At 37.0% G+C, this 13,573-nt stretch overlaps 1 protein-coding gene across 15 annotated transcripts in view; it reads right to left on the bottom strand.

Moving 5' to 3' along the window:
* DOCK3 (dedicator of cytokinesis 3) overlaps positions 1-13,573 on the bottom strand; it is a 603,425-nt gene that overhangs the window by 378,113 nt on the left and 211,739 nt on the right. For 14 of the 15 annotated variants that reach the window (XM_045050712.1, XM_045050713.1, XM_045050700.1 and 11 more), the window contains exon 5: positions 6,751-6,847. The exons of the other annotated variant lie outside the window; for it this stretch is intronic. In XM_045050712.1, the coding sequence (XP_044906647.1) occupies positions 6,751-6,847 (97 nt within the window). The remainder of the gene's footprint in view (positions 1-6,750; positions 6,848-13,573) is intronic. 15 annotated transcript variants of the gene reach the window in all.

Raw genomic sequence — 13,573 nt, 5'->3', positions numbered from 1 at the left:
TCACAATTAAGTATGATATTCGCTGTAGGTTTTTATGAATGCCCTTTCTCAGGGTGAAAAAGTTCCCTTTATTCAAAGTTTGCTGAGCATTTTTATCATAAGAGTGTTGGATTTCCTCAAATGCTTTTTCTGAATCATTTTGCTGTCTTTTCTTCTTTAGACTGTTGGTAGAATTCACCAGTGGAACTATCTGTGCCTAGACATTTCTTTTTGGGAAGGATTTTCATAAATTCAATTACTTTAATACCTGTAGCATAATCAGATTACCTATTTTACCTTGGGTGAATTTTGGCAACTTGTGATTTTCAAGGATTTGTTTGATTCATCTAGATTCTCACTTACATGTTATGAAGTTGTTTATAACATTTTCTTATTGTCAATTTAATGTCTGTGGAATCTACAGTGATATCTCTTTCTTTAGTCCAAATGTATTGGTAATTATTATTTCAGTTGTTTTCTTTGTAAGTCTTGGTAGATGTCTATTAATTTTATTGATATTTTAAAAACTGGCTTTTGGTTTGACTGACTTTTCTCTTGTTTTTCTATTTTTAATTTCATTAATCCCTGCTCTTTATTTTTTCTTTCATTCTGCTTGCTTGGGTTTATCTTCTTTTATTAGATTCTTGAAGTAGTTATTGATTTGATACCATGTTTTTTTTAATTATATGCACTTAATGCTATAAATGTCCCTCTCAGCACTGCTTCAACTGCATTCCACACATTTTAATGCATTATATTTTTTATGAATATAATTTATTGTCAAATTGGTTTACATACAATACCTAGTGCTCATCCCAAGTGCCCTCCTCAATGCCCATCACCCATTTTCCCTCTCCCCTACCCCTCATCCACCCTCAGTTTGTTCTCTGTATTTAAGACTCTCTTATGGTTCGCCTCCCTCCCTCTCTGTATCTATTTTTTTCCCCTTACCTTCCCCCATGGTCTTCTGTTAAGCTTCTCAAGATCCACATATGAGTGAAAACATATGGTATCTGTCCTTCTCTGACTGACTTATTTCACTCAGCATAATACCTTCCAGTTCCATCCACGTTGCTGCAAATGGTAGGAGTTCATTCTTTCTCATTGCCAAGTAGTATTCCATTGTATATATACACCACATCTTCTTTATCCATCCATCAGTTGGTGGACATTTAGGCTCTTTCCATTATTTGGCTATTGTTGAAAGCGCTGCTATAAACACTGGGGTAACGTGACCCAATGCATCAGCACTCTTGTATCTCTTGGGTAAACTCCTATTAGTGCTATTGCTGGGTCATAGGGTAGTTCTATTTTTAATTTTTTGAGGAACCTCCACACTGTTTTCCAGATAATACATTATATTTTCATTTACATTCATTTAAACATATTTTTAATTTCTTGAGACTTCCTCTTTGATCCATGGATTATTTAACAGTGTTTTAATTTCTAAGTGCTTCAATATTTCCCTGTTGTCTGGTCCTGATTTCTATTTTGTTTCCATTAATGTCAGATTATCCTTTGTATGACATGAATTACTGAACATTTGTTGAGTTGTTCTATGACCCAAGATATTGTCAATCTTGGTGAATGTTCCACATGTGCTTGAAAACAATCTGTATTCCAATTTTATCGGATGGAACAGTCTAAAACTTTCAATTAGATCCCAATGGTTGATGGCATTGTTCAGTTCTTCACTATCCTTGGGGACTTCTGTCAAGTGGTTATATCGATTACTAGGGGAAAGGGTCATAAATCTCCAAATATAATAAATGATTTATCCATTTTCTCTATTCAGTCCTTTCAGGTTTTATTTCATTTATTTTGCAGCTGTTTTTTGGTGCATGCATATTTAAGATTGTTACATCTTCTTGGTAAACTGATCTTTTTACCACTCTGTGATATCCCTTTTCTTTATTCTGATATCAACTTTAATTAATAGTAATATAATTCATTTTATTTATTTTTATTTATATTTAAGGAAGAAATAATTCATAATTAATATAATAATATTTTTTACTCTAGCCATTCAAGCTTTTTTTTATTGTTTGAATGGTATGTATTTTTCTAACTTTTCACCTCCTATATCATTATATATGGAGTTTCTTACAGCACACAGTTAAGTCTTTTTTATCAACTCTGCCAATTTTCATCTTTTTATTATTCATATATTAGGATTTAAATCCACCATTTTAGTATTTATTTTTTTGTTCCCTCTGTTTCACCTTCCTCTGTTTTCCCTTTCTTAATTTCGTATAGGTTATTTGAGCATTTTAGTATTCCATTTTGGTTTATTGATAGCATTTTTATTATATTGCTTTGTGTAACAGTTTTAATGATTGCTCTAGAGATTATAACATATATGCATAATGTATTATAATCTACTAGTATCAACATCTTACTACTTGAAATAGAATACAGATACCACAGTTTATGTCCCTTTCCCTCACCATTTTAGATACAACTTTCTTAAATATAAACCTCTACATACACTGAAATCCATATCAGTGTTATAATTTCTGCTTTGTCTCCTCAAAGACTACTTTAAAAACCTAACAGAATTTACCCCTTCTATTGATCCATCCTTCTATTGATTTCTTCATTCCTATATTCCAAGTGTCCTTACATTATCTCTTACTTTGTATCTGATAAACATCCATTATAGCAACTATTTTAGAACCAATCCAACGGCAACAAATTTTCTTAGGGTTCCTTCATCTAAAAATGTGTTTATTTCTCCTTTATTCCTGAAATATATTTTTCCTAGATACACAAATCTGGGGTAACATCAGGGTTTTTTTCTTTCAGTACTTGAAAAATGTTGGGCCACTCCCTTGTGTCTTCCATAGTTTCTGATGACAAATTTGCTGTCATTCAAATTGTCATTTCCCTAATGGTAATGTGTTGTTTCCCTTTTAAAACTTTTTCTTTGGTGGGTGGGGGGATGGGTCAAATAGGTGAAGGGGAGGGATTAAGAGTACACTTATCATGATGAGTACTGAATAATGTACAGAATTGTTGAATCACAAAATTGCACACCTGAAACTAATCTAACACTGTATAGTAATTATATTGGATTTTAAAATACATAAAAAATTTTTTAAATATATATACATATATACAAAGATTTTCTTCTTTTGCCTTAATTTTCAGAAATTTAACTACAATGTGATTGTGCATGGATTTCTTTAGGTTTATCCTGTTTAGAGTTTACTCGACTTCTTGGCTTACATCTTTTACCAAATTTGGGAAGACTTAAGCCATTATTTCTTCAATTTTCTTTTAACTCCACATTCTGTCCTTTCTGTCTAGTCCTCTGATGACTTAAATGTTATATCTTTTGTTATTGTCCCACAGGTCTCTAAAGCTAAGTTTACTTTTCCATTTAGTTTCTCTCCATTATTCAGACTGGATAATTTCTTTTGATCCATCATTAAGCTCACTAATTCCTTCCTCTGTTCTTTCCATTCTGCTATTGAGTTTATCTAGTAATTTTTAAATTTTTGTTAGTCTATTTTTTAGTTCTAAAATTTTCATTTGATTCTTTAAGTTTTCTATTTCCTTGCTGCAGTTTCAAGAGTGTTTTCATTTGTTTCAAGAGTGTCTCTTCATCCCAATGGCTAACAGACACATGAAAAGATGCTCAACATCACTCATCATCAGGGAAATACAAATCAAAACTACATTGAGATACCACCTCACACCAGTCAGAGTGGCTAAAATTAGCAACTCAGGAAATAACAGGTGTTGGTGAGGGTGTGGGAAAAGGGGAAACCTTTTGCACTGCTGGTGGGAATGCAAACTGGTGCAGCAACTCTGGAAAACAGTGTGGAGGTTCCTCAAAAAATTAAAAATACAATTACCCTATGACCCAGCAATAGCACTATTAGGAATTTATCCAAAGGATACAGGAGTGATGATTCATAGGGGTACATGTACCCTAATGTTAATAGCAGCATTATCAACAATAGCCAAATTATGGAAAGAGCCCAAATGCCCACTGCCCATCAAATGATGAATGGATAAAGAAGAAGTGGTGTAAAAAAAAAAAAAAAAGATGTGTGTGTGTGTGTGTGTATAGTGTGTATATAGTGTGTGTATATATATATAGTGTGTCTATATATACTGTGTGTGCATATACATATGTGTGCATATATATATATATAGTGTATACAGTGTATGTGTACACACACACACACACACACACACACACACACACAATGGAATACTACTTGGCAATGAAAAATAATGAAATCTTGCCATTTGCAACAACGTGGACAGAACTGGAGGGTATTATGCTAAGTGAAATAAGTCAGTCAGAGAAAGATATCATGTTTTCACTCATATGTGGAATTTGAGAAATTTAATAGAAGACCATGGGGGAAGGGAAAGAAAAAAAAAGTTACAAACAGAGAGGGAGGCAAACTATAAGAGACCTTTATTTTCATTTTTTTAAATTTTTGTGTATGTTTTTATTTATGAGAGAGGGAGAGAAACAAAGCATGAGCAGGGGAGGGGCAGAGAGAGAGAGAGATACAGAATCTGAAGCAGGCTCCAGGCTCTGAGCTGTCAGCACAGAGCCCGAATGGAGCTCAAATTCATGTACCACAAGATCATGACCTGAGCCGAAGTCAGACGCTTAACCAACTGGGCCACCCAGACTTTTAAATACAGAGAACAAACTGAGGGTGGAAGGGGGTGGGGAGGCAGGTTAAACAGGTGATGGGCATTGAGGAGGGCACTTGCTGGGATGAGCACTGGATGTTGTATGTAAATGGTGAATCATGGGAATCTACTCCCAAAGCCATGAGCACATTGTATACACTGTATGTTAGCTAAATTGACAATAAATTATATAATAAATAAAATAATGTAAGTAAATAAAGATGCAAATTAAAAAAAAAAACAAGAGTGTCTCTAATTGCTTGCTGGAGCAATTTTACAAAAGCAGTTTTAAAACCCCTGTTGATGATTCCAATGTCTTTGTAATTTCAAAGTTGGCATCTGTTGATTATCTTTTCTTCTTAAAGTTTTCCTGATATTTTACATGACAAATAAATTTAGTCTGTATACTGGACATTTTAAGTATTGTACTATGACATTCAGATTCCTGTTTAAAACTTCTATTTTAGTAGGTGGTCAATCTGCTTAGATTCAGAATGCAATTCTAGGCTCACTTTTGTGGTCTGTGATTCATATGTCAATTTCGTATATGAAGTCTTTCCAGTGCTCTTCTGGTTTTCTCCATTTGTGTGTTACCTAGATAGCAGAACTCTACTTCACTTACACTCTGCATGGATTTGGGTGGGGATAAGCACTGCTTCATTTCAGCAGGACAAGGATGAAAAATAGAGGACTGTTCACATGGTGTACTAGAGCGGAGCACTATCTCGTAATGGGGAGGTTAAAGTCAGTTTTGCCTATAAGCTCAGCTGGGAAGGGACCCACTTATTCTTATAAGGGAAATGGAAATCAAGAGCTCCAACCACAGGCTCCTCTGTGGATGGAGGCTGCTTCCTTACTTTAGAGCATAGAAGGAAGTCATAGTTTTGCCCACAGAACTCTGCAAAATAAGGGCATCACTATGTTAACACTGGGTAGTTGTGAAATCCAGAGTCCCACCCACAGGCTCTGCTGCAGAAAAGTGCCACCTTGCAAGTGGTGGTGAAGTGAAAGTCAGAATCTTCCCACAGACTCCAATGAAGAGAGGCACTGCCTAATTACTATAGTGGGGAGGGGTAGAAGTCAGTGTTTGACCTAAGGCTCCACTGGAGAGAGACATGTGTTACTGCACATGGGAGTAAGAGTGTGTGTATGAGATGGAGTAGTTCCACTATTGCAATGCCTATTTGGGTGGGTATGAGGGTGCAGCTTTTATTGCAACGTTTGTCTGGAGAACAGAAAGGATAGATTAAAAGGTTTCTGTTTTGCTGTGCCATCCTTTGGCTTAAAAAAAAAAAGGCTTTCTTTGATGCTTTTTGTGTGCACCCAACAGTATATCCAGGTTGTGGGCTTCTCTAGAGCCCAGGCCAAAGTATATGGGAGGCAAGAAAAAAACAACAATCAGGGAACTCACTCAATCCTTGAGTCCAAAGGTCCCTAATCACTCCACCTTCTCTTCCTTTACTTTCAGAGTTTTCTGGCAGGTGATTTATGGGTTTTGTCCAGGATTTTTGTTGTAATTACTAAGAAGAATATACAGAATGTGTTTATTCCCTCTTGTTCGAACCCAAACCTTGTCACTCATGTTTAGCCCTGATTTTGTGTGTCCTATCACTCTCCTGTTTCCAGAGGATATGGGCTGGGTTTTTACTAATCTTTCTATTAATTACGGGCTTAGCAAAGCATGTCATATATGACATATCCTATCAGCTTACTAGCTATAAGAAACTGTGGATACAACTTCTTGGCCTTTACCCACCATTAGGCTCACAATGCAACTCTTAAGTTTGTTCATTCATTCAGTAAATACCTATTTTATGAAAGCTTCTGGAGCTACAGCAGTGAGTAAGACAGTTAAAATCCCTGGTGTTAAGGAATTTAAATTCCATTGACTGGGATAGGGTGGAGGGACTGCAGGCATACAAATAATGTATTCTCCTCAGATTGAACAACATTCAGTGTACTATGTCTCAGTTAATATTAGGAACATACATTGAAAAGTTGCAAATATTCAGAAATCTAAAAATTTGTAATTGGCATAGGTAAGATAAATTTTTTCACTTGGTATAATGGAATTTTAATGATCTAGTAAGCTAGTTATCAACTACTTACCACATAGAGTTGTTTCCACAGACTGGCCCATTCTTGTAGAGTTGCTGTAACCTCAGTCACAATAGAATCTTCAAGTGGAACCACAGTTTCATACTGCCTACAACCAGACACACAACAAACAGCCACATTATCTTTGATAAAATACCAGAATTCTATCTACTGACATTTTTAATGTGTGTAATTCAAATTTTAAATTCAAGCAAATATAAAGGAGAGGTACATCCAACTGATTAAAGACTCTTCTGCAGTAATATGATGCAACAATGTAAATGGACTGAATTAATGTAAAAATACCTGGGTTTTGCTATATAAGTCCTCAATTTTACTTTTAGAAATACTGCCTTTAAAACAGACTTTTTAAGAAAAAAGAAATAAAGGGGCGCCTGGGTGGCGCAGTCGGTTAAGCGTCCGACTTCAGCCAGGTCACGATCTCACGGTCCGTGAGTTCGAGCCCCGCGTCAGGCTCCGGGCTGATGGCTCGGAGCCTGGAGCCTGTTTCCGATTCTGTGTCTCCCTCTCTCTCTGCCCCTCGCCCGTTCATGCTCTGTCTCTCTCTGTCCCAAAAATAAATAAAAAAAAAAAAACGTTGAAGAAAAAAGAAATAAAGAGGGCACTTGTGATGAGTACAGGGTGTTGTACTGAAGTGTTGAGCCACTATACTGTACACCTGAAGCTAGTATTATACTGTATGTTAACTAGAATTTCAATAAAAATACACAAAAAAGAAAAAAATAAATACAAAATAAAAGATTTTTAAAATAATTTTTTAAAGTTTATTTTTCAGAGAGACATAGGGCGAGGAGGGAGGGGCAGAGACAGAGGGAGACATAGAATCCAAAGATGACTCCAGGCTCCGAGCTGTCAGCACAGAGCCCAAAGCAGGGCTGGAACTCATGAACCATGAGATCATGACATGAGCCGAAGTCAGACACTTAACCAACTGAACCACTCAGGAGCCCCTAAAACAGAATTTTTTTAAAGACCGTTTTTAAGCCTTTTTCTTTAAGGAAAGACCATATACTGCCCAAGTCTTGCTTAAATTAATTTTTTAAGTTATTTGTGCCCTTTAACACTTAACAGTAATGCAAAGATATGATGGAAATGAGTTGAAGGGGACCCACGCAATGATTTCTAAAACATTTTATAAACCCTTCATTATACTGGTATTCTATTTTCTTAGAAAACTGTGTCAGTAGAGGAATTCTGGGTCTGGTAGAGGAATTCTGATCCTGGAAAGGGTCAGAAAGGTACTGGGTTTCCCTCAGCCTACCTCGTAAGCAGCATCGACTGTGGTGCCATTCCCTGTGCTAACTGCCAAGGATTTATCAGTGAACAAAAGTGGACAGGGTTCCTATCTTCAGAGAGCTCTTGTTCTGGATAGGCAATTAACAGACAAATAATCACAACATACAAAAATGAACAGTGATGAATCTAAGAAGGAAATTAAAGTGTACAATAAGAGATTTTAGCTGGGAGACATGATTTAAAAAGAAAGGATCAGTAAAATCTCTGAAGAAGTAGAACAGCCCAAAAGATGCAAAAAGGTCATGAGAGGAAAAGTGTGTGGAGAGGGAGAAAACCAGGTATGGTGTCACTTGCAGAGGAAACAGTATACAAGAAGCCACCAAAATTAGAAAGAATTTCACATAAACAAGAACTTTAAAAAAGCCAGTAATGCTGAAGACAGCTCTGACAGGGCCTTTTCAAATGATACTAAATGTTCCAGATCTTAACTCAAGTAAAACGACTGAAAAGTTACTGAAAGGTTGTTCAAAGTAGGGGCATAACTTGGTAATATTTTTATAATGTCTATGCCAATTGTGAGGGATAATGAAATATTTTCTGGTATAAAAATTTTATATACTGATATGCTGAGGTGATTAGAATCTATAATTCTGATTTATTAACCATATTCAACCACCTGGAAATAGCAAAATATTATACAAACTATTATCATTATGTATTATGTCTTTATACAGTATGATAGGTGACAAACCACTGTGTTCAAAGATGACTCAGTACTGGGGCGCCTGGGTGGCGCAGTCGGTTAAGCGTCCGACTTCAGCCAGGTCACAATCTCGCGGTCCGTGAGTTCGAGCCCCGCGTCGGGCTCTGGGCTGATGGCTCAGAGCCTGGAGCCTGTCTCCGATTCTGTGTCTCCCTCTCTCTCTGCCCCTCCCCCGTTCATGCTCTGTCTCTCTCTGTCCCAAAAATAAATAAATGTTGAAAAAAAATTAAAAAAAAAAAAAAAAGATGACTCAGTACATTGAGTATCAATGAATATATGTTACTTGATGGTGTTTTATGGCTTTATTGTTGTATTTTGTGTGCTTCAGTCCAACAGATAAAAAGAATCTTCTTGGAATGATGCCAGAGAACTATCCACATTGATCAAATTTATAAGCTGATTAAAATAAAAACTTCCAAAAATTAACAACTCAGGAAACAACAGATGTTGGTAAGGAAGCGGAGAAAGGGGAACACTTTTGCAGTATTGGTGGGGTTGCAAACTGGTGCAGCCACTCTGGAAAACAGTACGGAGGTTCCTCAAAAAATTAAAAATAGTGGGACACCTGGGTGGCTCAGTCAGTTAAGTGTCCGACATCGGCTAGGTCATGATCTCATGGTTTGTGAGCTCAAGCCCCACATCAGGCTCTCTGCTGTTGGCACTGAGTCCACTTTGGATCCTCTGATTCTCTCTCTCTCTGCCCCTCCCCCGCTCTCCAGTGTGCATGTGCACACACAGGCGCTTGCTCACTCTCTCTCAAAACAAACAAAAAAATTAAAAATAAAGCTACCCTATGATCCAGCAATTGCACTACCAGGTATTTATCCAGATGATATGAAAATGCTAATTCAAAGGGGCCCATGCACCCCAATGTTTATAGCAGTACTATCAACAATAGCCAAATGATGGAAAGAAGCCAAATGTCGACTGATGAATGGATAAAGAAGATGTGGTATATATGTACAATAGAATACTACTCGGCAATCAAAAAGAATGAAATCTTGCCATTTGCAACAACATAGATGGAACTAGAGTGTGCTATGCTAAGTGAAGTAAGTCAGACAAAGAAAAATATCATATGATTTCACTCATATATGGAATTTAAGAAACAAAAGAACATAGGGGAAGGGAAGAAAAAATAAGATAAAAACAGAGAGAGAGGCAAACCATACAGACTCTTAAATACAGAAAGCAAACTGGAGGGTTGCTAGAGGGGGCATGGGTTGGGGATGGACTAAATGGATAAAGAGCATTAAGAAGGGTACTTGTTGGGATGAGCACTGGGTGTTCTAGGTAACTGATGAATCACTGGGTTCTACTCCTGAAACCAATACTAAACAGTATGTTAACTAACTAGAATTTAGATGGATAGATAGATAGATAGATAAAAACTTTCATCAAAGGCTTAAGAGTAAAATGGAATATATTTTTTTTCCTTGTGTCACTAGCATCCAAGGCAGTGACTCCAAGACTCAACTTTACCAATTATTTCAGGCACTACTACAACAGTTTAAATAAATGGTTTAATTTAGTTTAACTCTTAAAAATAAGTCATACTGAACTTCTCAGATAAAGGAGAATAAGCCAGTGACAAATGACAGATCTGAAAAAGAAGCCTTAATGACTTACTACAAAAAACTGAATTCAAGGAGAAGACATCCTTTATTTCTTCAAATTACTGGATAACTGCATATAAACATTAATTTCTGAAATTATTTTTATATTCTATGTTTTTAAGAGTGCTACAGAGATAATCAGGAGATTTATAGAAACAATCAGGGAGATCACAATCTTAATAACAAAATTTAAATATAAAGCACAAATAGATGCTATGTGACATCAACTATAAGTTTTTGTGCAGTTCTGAAGGAAAATGTTCACTGTAAACTGACGATAATGCTTCATGAAGGAAGTGAGGTTCCCAAAGGAAGGTTAGGTTTGAAAGGCAAGGAGGTAGAGAGAGGACCCTGTAGGCTGTAATAAGCTATAAAAAAGGTACAGAGAAAACAATGAGCAAAACATATTAAAGAGGATTCATGCTGGGGACACACAGGTAACTGAAAAGACAGAAGGTATTATCAGGGCAAGGCTAAGAGATTTAAACCTGGCCCTATGGAAAGAGACACAGGAGATGTTATAAGAGTGTTGTGTTTTAAAAGAGAGAGGGAAACAGAGGCGCCTGGGTGGGTCAGTTGGTTGAGCATCTGACTTTTTTTTTTTTTTTTTTTGGCAAGTAAAGAATTTTATTATTTTTTTTGTTTTCTTTTTTTCTAAATATAATTTGTTGTCAAATTGGTTTCCATACAATACCCAGTGCTCATCCCAACAAGTGCCCTCCTTCCTGCCCATCACTCACTTTCCCCTCTCCCCTACCCCCATCAACCTCAGTTTGTTCTCAGTCCTTAAGAGTCTCTTAATGGTTTGCCTCCTTCCCTCTCTGTAACTTTTTTTCCCCTTCCCCTCCCCAATGGTCTTCTATTAAGTTTCTCAAGATCCACATATGAGTGAAAACATATGGTATCTATCTTTCTCTGCCTGACTTATTTCACTTAGCATAATACCCTCCAGTTCCATCCACGTTGCTGCAAATGGAAGGATTTCATTCTTTCTCATGCCAAGTAGTATTCCATTGTATATATAAACCACATCTTCTTTATCCATTCATCAGTTGATGGACATTTAGGCTATTTCCATAATTTGGCTATTGTTGAAAGTGCTGCTATAAACATTGGGTCCAAGTGCCCCTATGCATCAGCACTCCTGTATCCCTTGGGTAAATTCCTAGCAGCGCTACTGCTGGGTCATAGAGTAGATCTATTTTTAATTTTTTGAGGAACCTCCACACTGTTTTCCAGAGTGGCTGCACCAGTTTTCATTCCCACCAGCAGTGCAAGAGGGTTCCCGTTTCTCCACATCCTCGCCAGCATCTATAGTCTCCGGATTTGTTCATTTTAGCAACTCTAACCGGCATGAAGTGGTATCTCAGTGGGTTTTGATTTGTATTTCCCTGATGAGGAGTGACATTGAGCATCTTTTCATGTGTCTGTTGGCCATCTGAATGTCTTTGGAAAAGTGACTATTCATGTCTTCTGCGCATTTCTTCACTGGATTATTTGTTTTTCGGGTGTGGAGTTTGGTGAGTTCTTTATAGATTTTTATACTAGCCCTTTATCCAGAGCATCTGACTCTTGATTTCATCTCAGGCCATGATCCCAGAGTGTGGGCTCGAGCCCCATGTAGAGCTCCACAAGGAGCATGGAACCTGCTTGAGATTCTCTCTCTCCTCTCTTCTCTCTCTCTCTCTCTCTCTCCCCTCCTCCCCCACTTGCACTCTCTCTCTAAAAAATAAAAAATATATTTTCTAAAAAAGGGGGAGGGAAATAAACCATGAGAGACTCTTAAAGATAGACAACCAACTGAGGGTTGATAGAGGGAGGGAGGTGGGGGATGGGCTAAATGGGTGATAGGTATTAAGGAGGATACTTGTTATGATGAGCACTGGGTGTTATATGTAATTGATGAATCACTGAATTCTACTCCTGAAACCAATATTGCACTGTATGTTAATTAACTAGAATTTAAATTTAAAAATGTTTTAAAAAGAGTGTTTGGGGTGTTGGGGTGTTGGAGTGTTTGGAGTGTTGGGGTGGCTCAGTTGGTTGAGCGTCTAACTTCGGCTCAGATCACGATCTGTCACTCTGTAAGTTCGAGCCCTGAATCAGGCTCTGTGCTGACAGCTCAGAGCCTGGAGCCTGCTTCGGATTCTGTGTCTCCCTCTCTCTCTGCCCCTCCCCTGCTCATGCTCTGTCTCTCTCTGTGTCAAAAATAAATAAACATTAAAAAATTTAAAAAAAAGAGTGTTGTGTTTTAATAAGATTAATGCAGAAATAATGTATGGAATAAAATGGAAAGTTTCATATATTACATCCTCAGCTATTTTAACCAGGGACATCTATGGGAAATTTATATTCCTATTTGAAATTTCTAAGGCTTCACTTCAATTTATACTAATCAAGTTTAAACTAAAACAGATTCATACTCTGGTTTCTCTTCAAATCGTATAAATCTTTCGCCTTTTAAACTAAAACAGATTCATTTTTCTTAGATTATAAACACAAAATCAATATCCTAAAAATTCCTAAAATTCAGATAGAGTATTATTACAAACATACTATTGCATAGGCCAAGCAGAAAAAACTGCTACTGAACCTCACTTGGAACTATGGCTTTTAAAGGTTGTAGAACTAAATAGATTGGGCCTAAAGCAGTTCCCTCCTCCCCTCAGCCTAGGGTCATGATCTGGCATAGCCCAAATATAACCATGGGGAAAGAGATTTAAAATGTTATTGTAGAACTTGGGTCTACATTGGGCCTTGGGAGCAAGCAGAGGTAACTGCATAAGCACTATACAGATGTGCTCAGAGGGAGAGAAGGAGGGGAAAAACAAAATCTCTCACTTCTAAAAACCAAAATTCTAAAACATATGAAAAATATAATGGTCAAGGTTTAAAAATAATATTAAAAATCTCCTCAGATTTTTATAAAAGTCTGATAAACATTTTTATATGTTTATAATGTTTAGAGAGGGATGCCTGGGTGACTCAGTCGGCTGAGTCTCTGACTTCGGCTCAAGTCATGATCTCATGGTTCGTGGGCTTGAGCCCTGTGTCAGGTTCTGTGATGGCAGCTCAGAGCCTGGAGCCTGCTTTGGATTCTGTGTCTCCTTCTATCTCTGCCCATTCCCACCTGCACTCTGTCTCACTCTCTCAAAAATAAATAAATGTAATAATAAAAAAAATTTTTTATAATGTTTAG

Source organism: Felis catus, chromosome A2, assembly GCF_018350175.1.
Source record: "Felis catus isolate Fca126 chromosome A2, F.catus_Fca126_mat1.0, whole genome shotgun sequence".
Lineage (NCBI taxonomy): Eukaryota > Metazoa > Chordata > Mammalia > Carnivora > Felidae > Felis > Felis catus.
Note: the sequence above shows the minus strand (reverse complement) of the source record. Positions and strands in the feature narration are given on the sequence as shown.